The 21,766-nt window shown below is 47.2% G+C and overlaps 1 protein-coding gene across 1 annotated transcript in view; it reads left to right on the forward strand.

Annotated features, from left to right (window-relative positions):
• Nucleotides 1-21,766, forward strand: part of LOC111158102 (phosphatidylinositol transfer protein, cytoplasmic 1) — a 250,653-nt gene that overhangs the window by 203,257 nt on the left and 25,630 nt on the right. Inside the window, exon 6 of the mRNA XM_022519945.1 lies at nt 3,300-3,395. Coding sequence (XP_022375653.1) covers nt 3,300-3,395 — 96 coding nt within the window. The remainder of the gene's footprint in view (nt 1-3,299; nt 3,396-21,766) is intronic.

Raw genomic sequence — 21,766 nt, forward strand, 5'->3', positions numbered from 1 at the left:
AAAGTGATTTTTCTTTGGCTTTGTTCAAGTGCTGGGAGCCCCGCCCTGAAATGGGTCACAGAGAGGCAGTTCACCTTCAATGCAAATGACGTGTATGTTAAGGAAGGAGACCAGAATCCGAGCTGAAGGGCCCCTGCGTAGATGGTCCCACTAGTATCTCTACTACTACTTCTGCTATTCAACAAAGCAGAAAGGTTTCCAGGTTTGGGGGGGCAGTTCCCCAACTCAGCAACTCAGATCATACATTTTATTAGTAGCAGGGAGAGAACCAGATTCCAAGTTCATCTTTCTGGAAAGAAGCAGGAAGCACTTCTGACTGGTATTTATCTTCCCAGTTGGGTGCCAAGAGGCAGCTTTTTGTCACAGGAGGAGCCTGGTTGTGAAGGCTAGAGACTTGCCCTGAAGCTGAACTTCTCTGCTGCCTCTCTCGTGTGACCTCAGGCAAAGCTCTTTACGTCTTTGAGCCTTGGTTTTCTCATCTGAAAAATGAGAACTTTCTCAGCTTGGTTTTCTGTCAGGGTCCTGATGATGTTGTACTTGTTGACTCAACAAGGGAGGGTATCTCCCCTCCCTGGCTTTTCTAGTCTCTTCTTTCTTTGTAGCAAATCCTTCATTCTGCATCAGGGCCCAATCAGGAGGCATAAAAGCACACAATAATTTGAATAAGGGGGAGCGTAGTATAAGGAATTATTCAACTTTGAGAGGAGTAACTATAAAGAAGTAACAAGAACTCCAACGGGTACCTAAGACTGAGGGAGAAGACACAAGGAGGAACAAACTTGGGAGGGGCCCTGTCCGTGGCTGGGGCAGAGACTTCACAGGAGAGGTTGTGGTCATAGCCCACCGGTTGTTGGAGAAGTTGACTGGGTCTCCTGGACCAGAGCTGGTTCTCAGTTGCTAGGCAGTAGCAAACAGCCCTCTGGGCACTGGTGAGATGAGACTGGCAGGCAGGTGTGTAGAGTCAGAGTGCCACGGCCACTGTGAACCCTCAAGCCCATGGTGGTCCATGTGGAAGGTCACAGTAAAGGCCAGAGCTGCAAGGCCACCAGGCCACGATGTGCTCTGGGCATGCAGTTGAGACAGAACCACGCAGTGTCCCCACTGAGAGACTCTGCAGCAGGAGAAGGTCCAAAACCAGGAAGAGAAACCCCCTTTTTCCTGCGGGGTTCCTTCAGTAAATGGCTTCATGTCCTACTTGCTGTGAAGAAGTGCCTCCAGGGTCCAGTCCGTTAGCTCCGAGCAGAGACTAACGGGTTACTCAGCAGCGGAGAGGCAATAATATGATAGCCAGTATAATAGGTGATCAAAAATGCTTGAATTCAATTAGGAAAAGCCACACAATCTGTCAGTAACTCCCTTAACCCCTCTTTATTTCCCCTTCTTTCAGTACCATAAATTTTACCACCAATAAATGTCACATCTCTCCAACTTCTTTTGTAATTTACTCTCTGGAAGCTCATTTCCCTCTGAGGTGTTTCATTTTGTTTTGTTTTGTTAACGAGGCACATGTCTTTCTTGGAAGAGAGAAGAGTGGGTAGATTGGGGGTGGGGAGGGGAGGAAGGTGGAGAGATGGAAGAGACGGAGGGGGAGAGGGAGACTCACACAAACAACCTGAGACCCAGTATTTCATTTTACAATTTAGTTCTCCACTCAGACTTGAATTCGTCTCCCTGCAGTCTCCCTGTTTCATTTCAAAGCCATCCACCTGTCCTTCCTAATACTCTAGGAGTATCCCCCAAGCACTTGACTTCAAGTGGCAGTGGAAGGAGCCAGAGGTGATCCGAGAACCTGTCCTTCTCTCCCTTTAAGGAAAATGCAGTGGCCCCTTCAGGGGAGACTGTGCAGTCAGTCTCCTCGGACAAGGCTGAAGAGTCCAGTCTCTGACCATTTGAGAAGAAAATGGGCAACAGCGCACACATCAGACTTGAAGCATAAATACCAACACAAATATTATTCAGAAAGTGTTTGGGAAGGACTAGTAGTTTCAAGTGGAGAATCAGACCAAGGAGAGTGTGGCCTTGTAAAGGGCATTACACGTGCTGTCCTGTGGGAGATCATGTTATTAACAGGCACTGAATTTGTGTCAAGAGAATGTTCTTAGGCATCAACCACCCTGTGCTTCCAAAATATTTCATTCTCTACCGAAGAATCAGATTTAATCAGTGTTCACGGTTGATTCTCCTGCAGGAATTAGCCAAACAGTGCGGTAGGGATACAGCTAAGACGACTTCCAAGATAGAAATGGTTTTGAAAACAATCTGTTTTCCACCCTTTAGGGGGGCTGAGAGGATCATCCCTTTAGTTCAGAAAAATGGCAATGGGAAAAACTAGAAGAACTTAATCTTTCCACCAAAAAATATGTATATATGTATGTGTATGGCTGTCTTATATATTTCTTTGCAAGTGATAAATATCCTGGGGCCAGTGGAACCTAGAGTAGTCAGGCAAAAAGCTGCCTAAGTTTCTCCCCAACCTCTACCTTCTTAGTCCTGCATGTCCCAAGGAAATCGTGTTCTTTTTTTTTTTTTTTAAGATTTTATTTATTTATTTGACAGAGATCACAAGTAGGCAGAGAGGCAGGCAGAGAGAGAGAGGAAGGGAAGCAGGCTCCCCACTGAGCAGAGAGCCCGATGCGGGGCTCGATACCAGGACCCTGGGATCATGACTCGAGCTGAAGGCAGAGGCTTTAACCCACTGAGCCACCCAGGCGCCCCTGGAAATCATGTTCTTAATGATCAAGAATAATACGTGTGTTTATTCCTGCATAATGGGGTTGTGGACCGTCTTTATTTTCTTTCTATTTATCTGTCTTTCCTGCAAGAGCCTGTGTTGTTTGTGAAGTTATATATAAAAATGTTAACGGGAAAAAAAGAAAACCCACATTTCTCTTCCATAAATCTTGGGCTCCATTACTGCTCGTTGTGTCCTCTCCAGCCAGACCCTTTGTAGCCTCTCCACTCCCCCTGTTCAGATTCACTGCCAACAATCAGCAGACCTCATTTTTTGGAAGACACTTTTGGCAGAGATTTATTTCTCCGCTCTTGGACTTCTAAAAACAGACCACTTTTCCTTCTGCCCCTCACCAAGCGGTGATGGATGCTGTACCTGCCTCTGATGTGACAAAACGTAAGCGATGAATCAACGCCTTTCATGATCCGTGCACATTCTGAGGCAGGCAGAGCGCGCCAGCCGGAGCGCCGAGCCACGTAAAGATGCTCTCACGTAAAGATTGCATGGTCCTGCCAACCGTGGGCACCTTGAGGATACTAACCTCTGATCTGTCGCTCTGCTCTTTCAGATTTTTGACAATGAAGCCAAAGACCTAGAGAGAGAAGTTTGCTTTATTGATATCGCCTGCGACGAGATTCCAGAACGTTACTACAAAGAATCGGAGGTAAGCCATAAATGGGATGACAGGTGGGAGAGAGTCACTCGTTCATTCAGCCGATATTTATGAAGTAAGTCTTAACCTGGGAGACTTTCATCCATCTCCGTGTTGATTCAATTCGGCCTCACATCTTGCTGGATTATTTAATGCGAGTCTCAAAATTAAGTTCCTACTCCTTAGGGCCCTGGCTGCCACTCTATTTCCATTTCCATTTCCTGTCTCCCCCACTCTGCCATCCTTCTGGGCAGCAAAACATGCACCAGGCTGAACCATCCAGCATCCGGGCCTCTGTCGAACAGCAGCCATCTCGAACTTCCTGTTTTGCCAGGGCCTGCGCGGCCTGCCTCCCCATCTGCCATGTCCGGGGTGGTGGGGGGTGGCCAGGGCTGGGTTTTATGTGTTTCTCTATGTATAACCCAAAGAAAATGTTCGCTCCATCCTCTGAGTGAATATTGAAACTCCCAACAGCTCATCTTGACACAGAAACTTTCTCTCAAAACAGGAAGTGCCTTTGAGAGGGTTTTCTCCTTTTTTTCATTCTTAGCTGGGAAGAAACTGAAGAGCCTCCCTTTTTTCTGTAGCTCCCACCCTACCGGGATCCATGGTTTGCCTCAGCCCAACCTTATTATTTTACTGTTGGTACAAGTCACCCTTGATATCCCACTAGCACTTTATGAACGGCTGCTGGCGGGATGTGGGTGACCGTCCCCTTGTAAGTGACATCCCCGCACTGAATGATGGTTGTTTAGCAACAGCACAGCCAATCACAATATGTGTGGACTCGGGGCCCCAGACTCATCCTGGAGCCGTAACACACGGACCTTGACACTCTTCTCCTGGATTCATTAAGGCTGATTTAAGATATAATAAATAAACCTGTTGAAAAGGAATTCCACTGTTCTTACCAACTGGACTCCCAATGTGGTTCAGTTTTGTAGTTTTTGTTTTTGTTTTTTTTTCCCTTTTTTTAACCCCCTCCACATTTTGGGATTCTAACCTGGTCTTAGCAAATGCTTAGCTGCTTAATTGTAGGCGTGTGCTGTGCAGCTGCTGTCCCTTCTTCAAAAGACTGGGAGAGGCTGATGTGAATTACTCTCGGTTTGACTCAAAGGCTGAGCGTCGTAACGTCATCCGTTGACACCGCGCTCCGCAGCCAACCGCACTCATGAATTTTTAGAAAAACCAAGTGAAATGCTCCGCATAACTGAGCCTGCAGATGAAGAGGGGAAACGTGGCCTCCCCTTGTCTCATTCTATGGAGGAGATACTTCTGTGGTTTCATAGCGGATCCACCGGGGCTCTTGTGGTGCATCAGAGCGCTACGCATGGTATGAGCCGTGCCCCATCACTTCCTCGGCTCCTTCAGCCTGCGTGGGGGCTGCTGTCCTTCCTGGGCATCTTGACCTCTTCAGGAGCGTGGGTCTCCCAGGAAGAACACTGAACTAATTTCAGCTCTTCCTCTTGGATTGCTTTGGTGTGATCTGCCCGGGACTCAGGGAGTTCCCTCCTGACTGGGTGGAAAGTCTTAGGATAAATATGGAATACTAATGACAAAATCAACAAGTCTCATTTCTAGTCAGCGGGTGCCTGATTCATCTCCTTGTGCTTCATGCTCCCAGGAACCAGCTCCGGAAAGTTTCTTTTCATGTACACAGACAAGCGAGGAGCTCTTAGTTCATTCTTCATAGTCCTTCATTTCTCTTGGTCATCAAGTATTCTTTTCAGAGATGCAGGAGGTGAATGGTCATTCATCCAATAAGTATTTGCTGAATACTCATTGAATGTCACATACAGTGTTAAGACGGTGACACGGGAATGAATAGAATAGCCAACTGAGAGTCCCTTCTTCCCTCAGTATCCTTCCAGTCTGGCAGGGAGCCAACAATAGAAAATCACATGAGGACAGACAGACCTGAGAGTCACCAGTGCCATAAGGAAGCATGCATGATGGGGAAAGAGATCATGATGGGAAAACTGAATTTAAGAGCATGGGATCGTGGGTCGCCTGGGTGGCTCAGTCAGTTAAACGGCTGCCTTCAGCTTGGGTCATGGTCCTGGGGTCCTAAGATCGAGTCCCACATCAGTCTCCTTGCTTGGCAAGGAGTCTGCTTCTCCCTCTGCCCGCTCTGCCTGCTGTTCCCCTTGTTTGTGCTCTCTCTGTCTCTGTTAAATAAATAACTTAAAAAAAAAAAAATCTTAAAAAAAAAAAAAAGAGGATGGGATCAGGAAAGATGTTCTGGAAGGAATGACATACCGAGACCCGCAGGATGAAAAGAGCTGGGGGATAGTGCTCCAGGTGAAGGTAATAGCATGTGTGGCACCACATGTGTGACACACATGAGGAAGCAAAGGAAGACCAACATGGCAGCAGCAGCAGAAATGAAAGGACGAATGGCACCAAGGAGGTTGGGGCCATGTTAAGACACTTAGATCTTATTCAAGTGCAGTGGCATGCCTTTGCAGAAACTAAAGCTGAGTGTCATATAGTCTGATTTGTGCTTATAAAAGATTGCTCTGGATGGAGAAGGGACTGGAAAAAAGCAGTGTGGAAGTCAGGAAGTCACGGAGGTTGTTGGAGTTTTCTGCATTATTGGTTTTTCACGTTGTGTAGTGGCTTGGACTGGAGGGCTGAGAACAGATGGTTTTGAGGTATATTTTGAAGCTAGAACTGACAGGGAGTGGTCATGGACTGGATATGAAAACGAGAAAAAAGCAGGTGTCAGGACGACCTGAAGGTTTAATGGCTCGGCCAGCAGATAGACAGGGGTGAGAAGAGGAGTGGATTTCTGAGAAAGATGGATGGATTTTGTGATGCCAACGAGACGTCCAAAGCAAGTAGAAGTAAGTCTAGAACATAGATGCGAGATCTGGGATGATGACGAATGTGGTAATAATTGGAAAACAGAAGGTACTTAAAATGCTGGTGAGATGAATGAGAGGGAGAAAGCATAAAGTATAAGCAGGAAATGGGGTTCAGAGCTGAGCATGAAGGGATGGCAGCATTTGGAGATCAGGAAGAGGATGGGAAGGGAACCCGGCAGAGAGTTGGAGGAAAACAAGGAGGGTGCCCCAAGGGAGGGCAAGGTTCAAGAGGAAGCATGTAATCCGTTGAACTGAGCACTGCTGTGAGGTCCAGCAAGACAAGAATGCAAAACCATCCTCTGGAAACAGTGGTTCTCAACTCAGGGGCAGTCTCACTGCATGAGAATGCTTCCAGTGTCTGGAGACATCTTTGGTTGTCACAACTTGGGGATGTACCGGCAACCAAGGATGGTAGTACTAAACATACCACATTGGACGGGACAGCACCCCCGCCCCCACCAGAGAGTATTCTGGCCCCTGAGGTCCCCATTGCTAAGGCTAGTGACACCCTGGGGAAACTCTGCCCTGGAGGAAAATCTCACCAGAGATTAATGGAACTTGGGATTCAGCTCTTCCATTCAGAGCCGCCCCTGCCTGTCCCAGAATCTCAGGGTTTCTTGGCAGCTGTGGAAGAAAGGGGCCCCAGAGGGCTCCACCCTGTACACTCTCCGTCAAGTACTGCCTCCCAGAGGATCACTGGCCTGGGCTGCAGGTGGAATTCTTCCTCACCTGCCCCAGCAGTTAGACCACAAAGGAATCACATAATTGGGAGCGTGCTACATAGGACTCCCTTGTGCCCCAACCTCCTATCGTTCGGCTTCCAGAATCCAGACTGCATAGCAACCCACCTGGGGGGGTGGGGGAGAGAAGAGTTTTCTAGGCTGTTCTGGTTGTGTGTCATCAGCCAGGCCCTGAGAACAAGGGAAACAACTGACACAGAAGCAAACCATTTCCAAATAAATTTCTACCCGGCACGCTATAGGTAATGAATATCCCCTTCCCCACCACAAGGGTTTTCTTGTAAAATGACTGACCTGGTCATTTTCTGCTTTAAACTACCCTCATGGGCTGGGAGGAAGCCCGGTCCCTGAGCAGGGCCCTCAGCCCTCGCCACTCCCTGGTCCTCCCCACCTCTGTGCTTTTAGCTGGGGATCTTCTCCTCTGGGGCCTTTCCTGGGCCCCCCACTAACCCACCGACCATCAGCAGAGCCTGCTGCTCATTCGATCGCACAGGTCTGTTCTGAGCCCCATGAAAACAAGAGCTATCTACTCCATCACCCTTCTTCCCCAGCTAGAACAGCACCAGCACGGAGCAGATGCTTACCAAACAGTTGTTGAATGAATAAGTGAAAGCCGGGGGCCTTGTTTTTTTTTCCTTCCCGCAGCAGCAATTTCAGAGCAAGTGCTATCAGAGAAAATGAATTTGTTACCATTAAGCTAACAGTTGTGAATCAGAATTCTTTTTTTTTTTTTTTTTTTTAATCTGAGGCGTACAGCTTTGCAGGCGTTTTCTTCCCATCTATCTTTGTAAGTTGACTATGTCAGCATCATAAATGGGAACACGTTTTCCACGGAGGAAGCTAAGGCACTGGTGGGCTGACTCTGGTCTGAGTTTTATGATGCTTATTCATTCAGACCGGGGCTATCTGGGTCAGTCGTCTCTCCTCCCAGCTCTGGTCACACTCACGCTGCTGTCCGGGCTGAGGCAGGGGACTGAAGGGCTTGCTTTTCTCCTTCCCTTTCTCCCTGGAAACCTCCAAGCCACACAGGAGGCAAGAATGCCTTTCTCGTTAAGGTGACTGGAGCTGGGAATTTTCCGCTGGGTGCCCTCTGCCTGCCAGAGCCTTGTGCCACCACTAACCAGAGATGCACAAGGACACTCTGGAGAGGTGGGATCAGGTGACAACCCGGCACTCTCCTCGTTCTCATTTTGCAGGGATGCTGTTTCCCAGCCACACCCGGGGCCTGAGCACCAACTCCCAAGAGCCTGTCAGCTTCAGGTTCTGTTCTCATAACCATTGCAGGACTCGGTGGGGCCGCGCCTCTGTTATAGAAACGGAAAAAAAGAAGGTTGTGATTTCTCAGAAACAGAGAGCCCCTCCGTTAACCTCAACACAGCCCCACCAAGGCCCTGCCCCCATCAGTCACAAAGCACCCTGCACCCAGTGACATTAGCACCCCAAAGCAGGAAAGAGGAAGCGAAGCCAAAAATCTGAGCAGGGCTGTACAGTTGATACGAGGCTTCTATCCTCTGCCAAGAGTCCCATCCCGACCCTTTCATGCTCTGCCAAGGCTTCAAGGTGAAGATCCCAGCTCAGGAATGAGGAAACCCTGTACAATAGGTCACAGGGCGTCTGCAGAGGACACACGCCATGAGCTCGTCCCTGCAAAGCTGAGTTGGCAGTTTGGGGGCAGAGGAACAAATCCCAGCCCAGAGGACCAGCCCAGCCAGGACAATTCCAAAGGTCAGGCGTGGAGAGCTCTACCTCGGAGGCCAGCAGTGTGGGTTGAGTATAAAGTCCAACACCCTGCCTCCTTGACTGACCAGAGACAGTGGTAGCATTGGTGGCCTCCTAGGGGCAGCTGTCCACAGCCCTCCCCCAGGGACACAGATGTGGGGTTCATGTGCTTCTAAATGTTCAGACATGCCTCCGCTGGAAAGCAGGGCTGGGGAGGCAGGGGTGGGGGGGGGGCAGGTAATCACTCAGTGGAGGGACTTGAGAAGGAGAGGACTTTTTGGTGCTCTGTTATGTCTTACTTCATTTTTTAATCTTCATCGATTTATATAAAGCAAAGGGGAGTCTCTAGACCATTGGTTTTCACCTGGGGGCAGTTTTTCCTGCCAGGGGACATCTGGCAGTGTCTGGGGATATCTTTGATTGCCACCACTAGCGGGGGAGGGAGGGACTTCTGGCGTCTTGTGGGTGGAGAGGCCCAAGCTGCTGCTAAGCATCCTCCAAGGCACAGGGTGACCCCACAACAGAGAAGGATCTAGCCCTGGCAGCCGGCAGTGACTAGGTCAAGAAACCCAGCTGTAGATCAGTCCATGGGAAGGAGATTTAGTAAAACCTATTGGGAGCAAGACTCCTTTGTGAATCTGGAGTTTGCATTTACTAAGTAAGGGTCTACCATGTGCCAGGTGCTGCTAGGCATAGAGGCTGGGGAGGCCATGATTGTGTCTTGTCTCTACTACCCTTTGAGCTTGGTCTTCTTTTTAAGATGACAGAAATTCCTCCTTCCCTTCACTTTGGGGGATGTAAAAGAAGTCTCCCTCTTCCCATTGATAAATAGAGCATAATCATGTTACTGGGGAAATTTACAATGCTTTGAACTCAGAGACGAAGGGAAAGACTAATGTGAGGTGGTCTTAGAAGCATGGACCCCTGACTTGGTCTGATTGAGTTAGGATAGGACAGGGGAGGTTTTAGACAGAATCTGATGTAGACCATTCCCCCAGAGTTGGATGCCAAAGGAATTCAGTCTCTAGGCCCCTGTGTTCTAGGGTGTTCCGGACCAGCAGCCAATTCATTGGTTACACAGATCTAAACATCCATGGAATTCTCTCTTCAGGGAGAAGGAACGGAACAGAGAGGAACCTCTGACATTTCCAGTAACCACCAAGGATGAGAGATTAATGCTGTTTGCTAAGGACGATGGGCCCCAGAAAGGGAACAGAGAGACCAAATCAGTAAATATTGTCATGCTCCATACCCTTTGGTACAAAGTGCTTCCCCAAACTATGCCGCTCCCTCCAATTAAAATATCATCATTTTGGTCTTCATGTTGGCATCGGAGGGTGGTAAAAATTTTCAGCGATTTCCAAATGGCCAGATTTAACCCAGCTGCCTCGTGCTGGGGCATGCCATCAAGTTGAATTTGCTGTTGAGTTGTGACTGTCATTTCCCACGTTCCCCTCGGTCCATCTGTTTCTTTTGGAGAGTAACGCAGCTGACTTGTGATGGGTTCCAACGCTGGGGCCAGGCGCCTCTGGGTAGTTGAAGGACTGACTGTGTCATTGATGTGGAGAGGAGGAGGGACCCTTGGCTGCCCAAGGGCTCCCTGGTCCTAGACCCTAACATCGTCAGCTGCTGCATCTCATACCCCTGAGCCCTCCTCCTTGGGGAGGTCTCCGTGACACCCCTGCTTTAGAGAGGGAAGCACTCAGGGTAGGGGGATGCTCTGGAAGTAGCCAGAGCAGCAGATGAAAAGGGAAAAAGTGGGACGCCCTCACCTTTAAGAAGCCTGTGATCCAGTTGAGAGGAGAAGGTATCACAGGGAAAAGGGCTAAGGACTAGCCCAAGGCAGCAGGAGAGATGGTTTCACCACCAAGTGAGATTCCCCGGCCACCCCCACCCCCGAAACACTGCTCCCTCCTCGCGACACGATGTCCAGGAGGGAGCAGCTCTAGCCACAGAGGTGGTCAGGACCAGTTGAATAGAGTGGGGGGATCTGAGTTGGGCCTTTATGAAATGATAAGCTTTGCTCTTTGCTCACAAAGTAATATGTGGGCCTCGTAAAGAATTCCAACGTATAAATAGGTAACATTGAAAAAAAAAAAAAAAAGATGTCCTAGGATACCTCATCACAGAGATAGCCGTTGTTCCGATGTTTAAACTTAAACGTGATGCGTAAGTGACATCATTTTATAAAGATAAGCCCATACTCTAAAGCTAGACCACGCTGTACCACTTTGCAATGTGCCTTTTCTCACTAACCCTGTAAGCTTGCCATCTTCTCGTGGCCGCACGTGTGTCTCCAGCAGATTATGTAATGGCTGCGTGATGTGCCGTCGTACGGTTATGCCGTATCTATGCCATTCCTCATCTGGTGGACAGGTAGAGGGTTTCCATACTCTTGCTATTATCGTACAGTATAGTATCTCATACAATGTCTTACACTATAGTATAGTATGGTCTATAGTAGAGTATAGCATCTCCTGTGATATCTTTGCTGTGTTGTTCTCATGTTTCTGTCGATTATATTCTAAAAGTGAACTTGTGGGGTCAACGGGCATGTGGATTTCAATCTTGCTAGATATAGGCAAGTGGTCCCCACTCCAAAACTATGTGAAATCACCTTCTGCACTGGTATGGGAGCAAACTGGGTTTTGATGATCAGGGAGACTGAAGAGCAATGTAGTGAGGGGGGAGGGAACAGTAATCCCAGTGCATCTGCAAGGGTCAGCGAATAACTAACTGTCTAACCAGGGTGGAAGGCCTTGAATGCCAAGCTCAGGAATTTGGATTTTATTCTGCAAGTAGCAGCAGGCTTTCAAAGCAGGGGTCACCAGCTGTCAGGCAAGGGGACTTCATTCATGACCGCACCAGAGAGGCTAACCCGGGGGGTGGTGAGGGCAGGTTTCTGGATGCCAAGAGGTTGGGGATCCTCCCACTCCATCATTCTACTTCTTTCCCTCTTGCTCTACCCCTTTCATGAACAAGTAGCCTTCAACCATCTCGCCAGCAGTATTTTGTTAATGGCAGAAACTTCTGGAACTCAGAAGGCATTAAACAGCAGTCCGGTCCTCAACAACCCTGGCTACCTCATTTTTGGACCAATAATTGACAGCTCACTTCCCCAGGAACAAATAGTAGTCTCTTTAGATCTCATTTCTTCCAAACAAAAGAAAGTTAGGTCGCCACGTCTTACCAAAGTACCATGCCTAGTGCTGATTCTTAAATCCGCTGGTTCTAGTGCTGTTACTCTTTTGGCCTAATTATGTGGCGCTACTGCAATGTTTTAAGCAAAGCCAATTTTATTAGGAAAATAGGAGTGCCCAACTCCATCCTAGAGGAAGGGTTTTTAATTTTTTCAAGGAAAAAAAAAATTAACTGCCACAGTAATTTGCATGAATGAGGTCCCCTGGAGCTCAGTGTCCAGCGTAGTAGTTGCAAATCTTACCAACTGAATCTGGTAGTGAAAGGCCAGACCAAGTATGTCAAACAAAATTGAGGAAATTAGGGGCACCTGGGTGGCTCAGTGGGTTAAGCCGCTGCCTTCGGCTCAGGTCATGATCTCAGGGTCCTGGGATCGAGCCCCGAATCGGGCTTTCTGCTCAGCAGGGAGCCTGCTTCCCCCTCTCTCTCTGCCTGCCTCCCTGCCTACTTGTGATCTCTCTCTCTCTGTCAAATAAATAAAATTTAAAAAAAAAATTGAGGAAATTAATTCCTAATGCCAGACAAAACCAGAGAATCTAAGTCTCTGCCAGTAGTGGAGCTGCTGATTGTGGCATGGGATCATTGACTCAATAGAAAAAGTCCTCGGGGAAATGGCTCCATGTCCCAACAGGGAGGACTCACACAAGCAAAACAGCCATAAAAGGGAGGAACAACTGGGCTTGTTGTAGAGGGATCTGTGCAAGAGGTAACCTCTAGAGCCTGTGCCTGGGGATCCCACCCATGCTTTCCGTATGAAAATGACTCGACCCCAAGGTAATAAGGTGCCCTTGGCTCTATGACGCCTCCCAGGTGGTTACAATCATTGCCCTGCATCGCCACCAATTACTGGATCTTGTGTCTCTTCCTTCCTTCAGATGAGTGGATGGAGAGATGATGGAATGGGGTGGGGTGATATGCTGTGAAAAGCAAGGCATTTAAATGACTAGCACTGTCCCTGGCACACAGTAAGCATTTAATAAATGTTCCCTTCTCCTTGCTCCGGCTCTGGCATTGAGATCTGCAGATACGTTGCTGGGATGACTGCTCAGGAGAAACCATGTGTCTTCAGAAAGTGGCTGTTGTGAATGGTACTTTGGGAATCTGTTCGCATTTTGCTTTTTACTTGTTGGCATGACTGAATGGAGAAGGGAAACAGAGGATTGGTTCCAATGACTCTAGTGTCCAAGATCACAGAATCCTCTGCAGGTACAGCAAGCTATTTCAGAAACTACAGCCATTTTTATTACTGAGATTTTTTTTTTTTTTATGGGTTGTTATTTCTTCTGTTACTATGTCACCAGAATTCAGAACGACATGTGTCTCTGATACTTCACCTCTAAGAAACTTAGAAGTTACATTTACTGTTTGTTGTGCTAACTGCAGGCTGTCTGTGGCACCAGAGTCCCAAGGTGGTGCCCAGGGCTGTTTGGGCAGTCTGTCACCGTCCAAGGCTCTTACTGGGTATATTTCAGAAGAATACCGTTTAAGACTTTAAAAAGAAGGAAGTAGGGGCCAAAAGCCCCAAGGGTTTCAGCCAAAGGACAGATGCCACCAAGCTCTTCAGTTCTATCTCATGGAGAATCTCCCTCCATACTTTTAAGAAAACAGGCTTTAAATCCACAACTTGCTCAGGACTTGGACCGGTGACATTGGCCTCTGCTATTTTTAGTTTTATTAAATGAAAACATAAGAACTTCTTAGCCCTTAGAGCTGAGTTCCCAAATCAGGTAAATGCAGATATCTGGACCCTACCCTAGACCTACCAAACCAGATACAGGAAGATAGGATCCAAGGACCTATATGTCATTGCACCAGGCTTGGGGAAATGGCCTCAGAGCAGAGCTTCCCAACCTTTATCATGCCATAACCCATGTGGACAATGGTTGGGTTTGATTGGCATATCAGGGAGGAGCTCCTGGTCAGAGATGACCCACCCTCGGGGTCAGGTGACCCAGTGTGTTTCCTCCAAGAGGAGCAGAATCTTGTCATCTCTGTTATTCAAGGTAAGGCAGCTCTGCCTAAGAGAGCTCCATTTCCTGTGTTCCAGTTTTTATACCATTTTACTGTTATTTAATTTTGTGAGGGAAAAGGAAATAGGAAGGTAAGCAGGAAGACCGCCTCTTCCCTACTGAGAGGAGGGGTCAACGCCTTTGACTTTCATTCCACCTGTTGAAATCTGATACCACCTGGGGAGTCACATCAATGTGTTCCTTGCCAGCCATTGTTGTTAATTATAATATACATTTGCTCAGTTTCTTCCTAAATTGCTTCTGAGGTAGGGACTGGCTTCAGATTGACCCTGATCTATGTTAATTTCCTCCAGTCTAAGACTGATCGGTGTCCAGCAGGTCCTTCGGCTCAATCTTGTCCAAGACTTTTCCTGACCTGCTCTCCAAGGATCTGTGGCTTCAAGTCTGATGATGGAGGTTGTATTTTTCCTCTTGAGACACAAGACCTGACCCAGCGATTCTCTCCTCCACTTCTATTTATTCAGATTCCACGTACAAACTGTTCAGCTTCTGCTCCAAAAATATCCAGGAAAGAATAGGTGCTATTAAATTGCCTGTCTCCATCTTGTATTGTTAAGGGGCCCAGAGAAAGGCATACAATTACTAGCTCATTAACTTGGGTCTTAGAACTTTCAACAGATCACTCACAGAATTGCTAAACCCAGACAGAGTCGGGCAAGAACGAACTTTTGAGAGGCTCCTGGGTGGCTCAGTTGGTTAGGCGTCTTCCTTCGGCTCAGGTCATGATCTTGGGGTCCTAGGATTGAGCCCCGTATCAAGCTCCTTGCTCAGCGGGGAGTCTGCTTCTCCCCTTCCTGCAGCCCCTCAGCTCATGCTGTCTCTCAAATAAATAAATAAAATCTTAAAAAAAAAAAAAAACTAGCTTTTGAGAACAATAAAAGTCATTGCTGAGTTGTTTTATTCAGTTTATCCTGACAATCCAATAGAATAGATATTGCCTCCATTTTATAAATAAGGAAACTGAGGCTCAGAGAATCTTTTTTTTTTTTTTAAGATTTTATTTATTTATTTGAAAGAGAGAGAGCACAGAGAGATGGAGCAGAGAGAGAGGGACAAGCAGACTCCATGCCAAGCACAGAGCCCGACCCAGGGCTTGATCCCGCAACCCAAGCCGAAACCAAGAGTAGGATACCCAAGTGCCTGAGCCACCCAGGCACTCCAAGGCTCAGAGAATCTTAAGTAACTTGCTAGAAGCTTTAGGAAGCTTCAGTTCAGATCCCAAAGTGTCCATCCCTAAAGAGTGAGGTTGTCCCCCCACCCTCAAGCTGGCTCCTTCCAGTAGAGCTGGAGGTACAAACAACTATTGTCTATCTTTGAAAAACCCTCCATTTGTTCCCTCCCTAAATGTACCTCATTAACTCCAAGTCTCACAGATCATTTGAATGGAGAATTTTGGAGAAAGACAGGGTAAATAGGAGAAAGGGTCTTTCTGGTCCCTCTGTTAATCCCCCATAGGCTTAATGATCTGCTGGAACTCCATTCCCCACGTTTGGGGAAAAATTTCCTCTTTGCAGCTATTCCAGAAATGAGTGACAAAACAAACCTAGTCTGGAAAACAAAACAAAACAAAAAACTGGCCTTCCTAAACCGAGTAATGCAGGAGCCCATTAAAGAAAAAAAAATTTTCATAGCCCCCAAAGAGACACCCACAAACCCCAGTTTGGGAAACATTCCTTTTCCCGTCCTATCATCATCCCCACAACAGTCTTGGAGTTAAATAACCCGCCCAAATTGACACAGAGCGTAGTTGCTACAGCAGACATTTGAATGCAGGTATCTCATTCCAAGCCTTTTCTGTTGCTTCCTCAGTTCTGCTCCACAGAACCTTGAACCCCACAGAGGTGCTTCTGGGCCCTTTAAACAATGAAATACATTGTATCAAACAACAAAATTTGCTCTACATCTATAGGGATCCACTTGTCACTTTCACCTGCCCTATACATGCATTGGGAGTCCCAATAATATTATAATTGGGAAAATGAAATGGGTTCTAAAGCTGAAATAAGTTTGACATCTACCCTTTAAAAATGGAAATCCTTTAGTGCCTTCAGATTACAAATTGATTGGCTGAGTGAACATCTCTAGCCCGTTGGAGGTCCAGGTTTCCCAAAATAATACAGTACATGAGAGGCAAGCTAGATTTAGGGACAGTTAATCCAGTGCTGATCGCCGTTGCCATGTTGCAACTCACCAAGAATATTTGTTAGTCTGTTACAAGCTCTTGATTTATCAAGCTCTCTGAGGGCCAAACTGTACATCCTCGGTATGGATCAAGGCTGTTCATGCTTCATTGGCTCTGTCCGAACAGCACTGCAAAAAGGAGAGTGAGTGGGAGCAATCCACGGCAAGCAGCCCCAGTTGAGAGGCTGTAAACGGAGCCAAATCTGAAACCCCCCCCCCGGCCCCTGCATGGGGAGAACGTGGCGCTCTGGCTGCTGGGAGAGCCGGTGTCTCACTGTTAGTCCGTGGTGCCTCACTGTCAGCCCGTGGTGCTCTCCAGAGCGCCCTTGAGTGACCGTACCAGTTTTGATTAGGTGATCTTAAAAATACCGAGTCATATGTGTTCGTGCGGAAAGGAACAGGTTAGTGTTACATAACAGGATTTTTAGGAAGCCGTCTCTTATTGCTCTAGAATGGGGAGGCAGGCCCAAAGCTGGGGACAAAGGGGCTATGACTCCGCATTCCACAGGCATCTGCTAATCACCGCGGCCAGGTTCTGCCCAGGGCTGACAGAGGGGGGCCCAGCTGGCCCGCCCTGGCTCCTAGTCTGTATGTGGAGATGGGGAGGGGACTTCTCAGAGTCATTTTAGGGGTGCAATTCTTGCCTACCCCCAAAGCCATGTGAAGGGTGGATTCCAAGAAAAGTCATTACACAAACTGGAACATCTGCAAAAAAAAGCTGACTCTTTGGGGCGCCTGGGTGGCTCAGTGGGTTAAAGCCTCTGCCTTCGGCTCAGGTCATGGTCCCGGGGTCCTGGGATCGAGCCCTGCATCGGGCTCTCTGCTCAGCAGGGAGCCTGCTTCCTCCTCTCTCACTCTGCCTGCCTCTCTGTCTACTTGTGATCTGTCAAATAAATAAATAAAATCTTTAAAAAAAAAAAAAAGCCAACTCTTTGCCAAGCCACCAACCTACAGGACCACCAGCAGCTCTGCCACCCTCTAGGGCGGGGACAGGACTGAAAAGTGGCCCCAGAAGTTTGCAGGGGAGCATAGAGATGGATGCCTACTGCCTGTCTGGAGATTTCTGAAGGAGGGGGCTTGTGGAAAGAGCCGGTGGCAGGAGCTGGGGTAGAAATAGGGGTGAGGCCATCCAGGAATAGGACACAGCCATTCCCTTGGGCATCACAGGAAATGAAGATAATCACGTCCTGCTTTTGAGGTTTGTTGTGAGAATTCTGGGATGTTTGCCCTGAGACCAACCACTCCCTCAGGTCTGACACTATCTGGAGTTAGCGTCAGACCCCACAAGTTCAAGGGCTCTGTCCCATAAGACCTCTCCCATCTTAGACACCAGTCACAAATCCAGGGCCACCTCTTCAAGTTGGGGGTGGTGGGGGGAGTTCCCACAACCTCAACCTCAGGTTGGAGAATTTGCCAGGAAGGCTCACAGGACTCAGGAACACACTTTACTGGGTGTTTCCTAGTTTATTACAAAGACTACAACTCAGGAACAGCAAAGCGGAAGATGCATAGGGCGAGGTGGGGCGTGGGGTGGGGAAAGTTTCCATAACGTCCCCAGACGTGCCACACCCCCCACCCACCTGGCAGCTCTCCAGACCTTGTCAAAAGTTTTCATGGTTCCTTTTCCAGCCCTTCTCTTTCCCTCCCCAGAGGTCAGTGGGTGGAGCTGAGAATTCCCACCCTCTCTGTGGCTAGAGCTTTCTGTTACCCTTTCCATCCTGAGGCTATCTGGGGTCCGCACCCTAAATCACCTCAAACAGGTCTCTTATTATGCAAAGATTAAATGACAGCATATCTAAAGTGCTTGACTGCAGGCTCTGATGCCCAGTGAGCATCTGATAAGCATTAGGCAAATATGTTCCTTTTCCTTCCATCCTTTTCTTTCTTCTGATCAGCTCTAGGGACTCTTAACATCATCTCCCTCCATCCTCACAGGCATGACAGTGGTCACCCTCGTGGCTAGGGACTATTAAATTATTTTGTGGTTTATGCATAAAATTTCCATTCTTAGGGCCTCTCCTTCAAATAGAGAGTTTTGGGTTTTTTCTGGCACTGAGTTGTAACTGAGAAGGGCTCAGGACACGCCCCAAAACACCTCCCCACCGCATGCCCCTTTTCTGTGCCTTTCTACCTGTCAGTTTCACTTTACGAGTCAAGTTCCTTTAAGGCACTTTGCAGAGGAATAGCACAAATCACTCAGTGTTTGTCGTACACTCTAGTGCCAAGAGCAAATGCTTTAAAAATAGCACTTTAGGTATTAACTGCTAACAAAGCAAGAATTGGCTGCCTGTGCTACAATTTGCATTTGGGTTGTTTTTGGTGTTGTGGGGGTTTTTTTTTGTTTGTTTGTTTTTTGTTTTTTAAGCTTATGCATACCAGTTGACCTCTTAAGTAAAGTTTTAGGTCAGCTCTCAACACTCTGAAAGCTTCTTAGTTTTGTTTTGTCTTATTTCGACAACTTTATTAAGAAAGAGTTCACATACCGTACAATCACCCATTTCAAGTAGAGAATTTGATGGGTTTTTGTGTTTTCACAGATACGGGCACCATCACAGCACTCAAATTTAGAACATGCTCATCACCTCAAAAAGAAACCCTGTATGCTTTGGCTATCACTCCCCTCCTTTTTTTTTTTTTAACCCTCAATCCCACCCCAGCTGTAGGAAACCACTAATCTTTTTTCTCTGTAAATGTCCCAGTTTGGGATATTTCATATGAATGGGCTCCTTTAATATATGGTCTGTTGTGACTAGCGTCTTTGAAAGCTCCATACTTTTTATGTGCATTCCTTTTAGGATTCAAGTTCAGGAAATCTGGGTCCAAATTCAGAGCTAAATTTTACCTGGTTGAAATGCCATTCATTGATGGGGAGTGTGAATATCTACATCCCTCTGGAGTCTTGAAGACTCCAAGAATGCAGGGGAAAAAAATCTGATAAGTGTTGTTAGTTCATCCCTATTTTAGGACCGAGTATTATAGTTACATAATGTAACAATTTCTAGCCAGTTACTGCTTAGCCCTATTTCATTTAACATTTGTCAAAAACTTCTAATTTCAATTAACAGGGCAAGCCCCTGTTGGATTTAGTCCTTTGTGGTTCAGATTGAAAGAATAATTAATCACGGAGACTTTATGTCTCGGTGAACATTGACTAATCGTATTGCCTCTGAGATGCCAACTGAGCTCCAGCCAGGCCAAGACCTCCTGGAGGTTTCTTCGTGCACCTCCCAGGGGGTGAGACTGATTCTAGCAAATGGCAGGGACACGGTTTCACCACAGCTGTACTGAGTAAGAAGCCCCTTAACTTCACCTTTGTTCTGTTTTGTCCAAGTGCAAGACGGATGAAGCCTGAATGTGTCACTGGGTCTGAGGAGGGGAAGCCTTCCCAAAAAAATGTGCCTGCATGGAAGGGGCAGCCCATGTTGGGGCCAAGGGCAGGCTGTTCTAAATGGGCCACGCTGGCCTTTGATTATTTGAAATAGAAATTACTTAAGGACGGGATAACTGGGGGATGGACATTAAGGAGGACACGTGATGTAATGAGCACTGAGTGTTACATAAGACTGATGAATCACCAAACTCTACCTTTGAAACTAATAATACCTTACAGGTTAATTAATTGAATTTAAATTAAAATTTACTGAACTGGGGAAAAAAGTTACTTAAGAGGTTAGCTGTGCAAGAAGATCGCTCTGCGGCACATGGCTGGCTTAGTTTACTTAGATTACTTAAAAAAACAAAATCTTAAAAAAAAAAAAGGAGAACACCCAGATCCTCCTCTGTCCTCCTGAAAGCCAGAAATAAATCTCCCTTGTGAAAGGTCCCCACCCTGTATCGGGAGATAGAGAAACATCCTTATCACCAGAGATGAGAAATTCAGGGTGCAGAAGCGTCTATAAACAACCCTGGGCCCCCCCCACTTTTTTTTTCAAGATTTTATTTATTTATTTGACAGAGAGAGACACAGTGAGAGAGAGCGAGCACACACAAGCAGGGAGAGTGGGAGAGGGAGAAGCAGGCTTCCTGCCGAGCAGAGAGCCCCATGTGGGGCTTGATCCCAGGACCCTGGAATGATGACCTTAGCCAAAGGCAGATGCTTAGCGACTGAGCCACCCAGGTGCCCCCTCCGGTTCCATTTTTACCAGTTTACTACTCCAGCCCAAATTCTGTTTAGAATGCCTTCCTCACGGAAGCTCCCAAAGTGAAGTTTTCCTTGTCCTGTCAATTCCTTATAGGTTTATTGTCTCTTTGTCTAAAAAGTATGAAAACAACCGACCTTGTCCATTTCCAGGTCTCAATATCATTATTGGCCCTCTGTGCATGGATAATAAAATTTGGGAATTTTTTCTTCCGTTAGGTTAACACATCCATCTTATCTAAATTTAATTCTTAGTCCTGGAAGACCTTGAAAAGTAGAGGAAGAATTTTCCCTTCCCTTCCCTTCCCTTCCCTTCCCTTCCCTTCCCTTCCCTTCCCTTCCCTAGTTTGGTCTGCCTGGACTGCGAGACAGCCCTGGCACCCGCTCACTTCCCTCCATGCAGATGGGCTTTAACGAACTACAAGGGTCCAGTTTGCCATCTGCCAAGCCTGGGCGGGGGTGGTTGCGGGGGGGTGGGAGGCTGTCTGGAGCCAGAGCTGTCATTATAGATGAATCTAGAATCCTCCAGCCAGCTTCTGGGCTCTGGGAGCTATCCATGGGACAGCTTGGAGGCAAGAGATTTCATCACCCAGTGGGTCCACCGGCAGCCAGGGTGAGGTCCAGTGCTTGGTGACTCAGTGTGTGTGCAGGCTACAAAAGAATTGGTTACCGGGGACCCTGTAAGATTTGCCTTGTGAAAATGATGACCCACTGTTACAGGTTGAATTGTATCTCTCCCTCCCCCATTCCCCCCCCCCCCCCAAAAGATATGTTAAAGTCCCAACCCCCAGTACCTGAGAGTGTAACCTTATTTAGAAATAGTGTCTTTGGGGCGCCTGAGTGGCTCGGTGGATTAAAGCCTCTGCCTTTGGCTCAGGTCATGATCCCAGGGTCCTGGGATCGAGCCCCACATCGGGCTCTCTGCTCAGCAGGGAGCCTGCTTCCCTTCCTCTCTCTGCCTGCCTCTCTGCCTACTTGTGATCTCTGTCAAATAAATAAATAAAATCTTAAAAAAAAAGAAAAGAAAAGAAATAGTGTCTTTACCAAAGGAATTGAGTTAAAATGAGGTTGAGTGGGCCCTAATCTGATGGGATTGGTGTCCTTATAAAAAAAAGCAAAATGTGGGCAGGTGTGGAATTCACGATATTGGAGATGAAGGTGCAGGTTTACAACTTCATTTGAAAATAGAGAAATGAAAGTTTAAAACCTAAAAACAATCCAGGTCTTTTATAAAGAATGATGTAAATCATGTAACAGAGTTTGAATCAGGACCAAAAATAGTACAGGAGCTGTAGAAACACAAACCACAAATGTATTTAAAAATGTAAAAGGTCCGATGAAAGGTCAGTTGATGTGTGAATGCGGCCATTTAGACATTTATGTTCCCAAACCCAAGCGAGAAAAGTGAGAGTTGAAGAAAATGATTTCAAGTGGAATGGATATGGGGGGGAGGGAGTTAGGGGTATGAGTGGGGAAGAATAGAAGGGGACAGGGAGAAAGGTTTGTAGTG

Source organism: Enhydra lutris, unplaced genomic scaffold (assembly GCF_002288905.1).
Source record: "Enhydra lutris kenyoni isolate GAN:26980312 unplaced genomic scaffold, ASM228890v2 scaffoldscaffold57, whole genome shotgun sequence".
NCBI classification, from domain to species: Eukaryota; Metazoa; Chordata; class Mammalia; order Carnivora; family Mustelidae; genus Enhydra; species Enhydra lutris.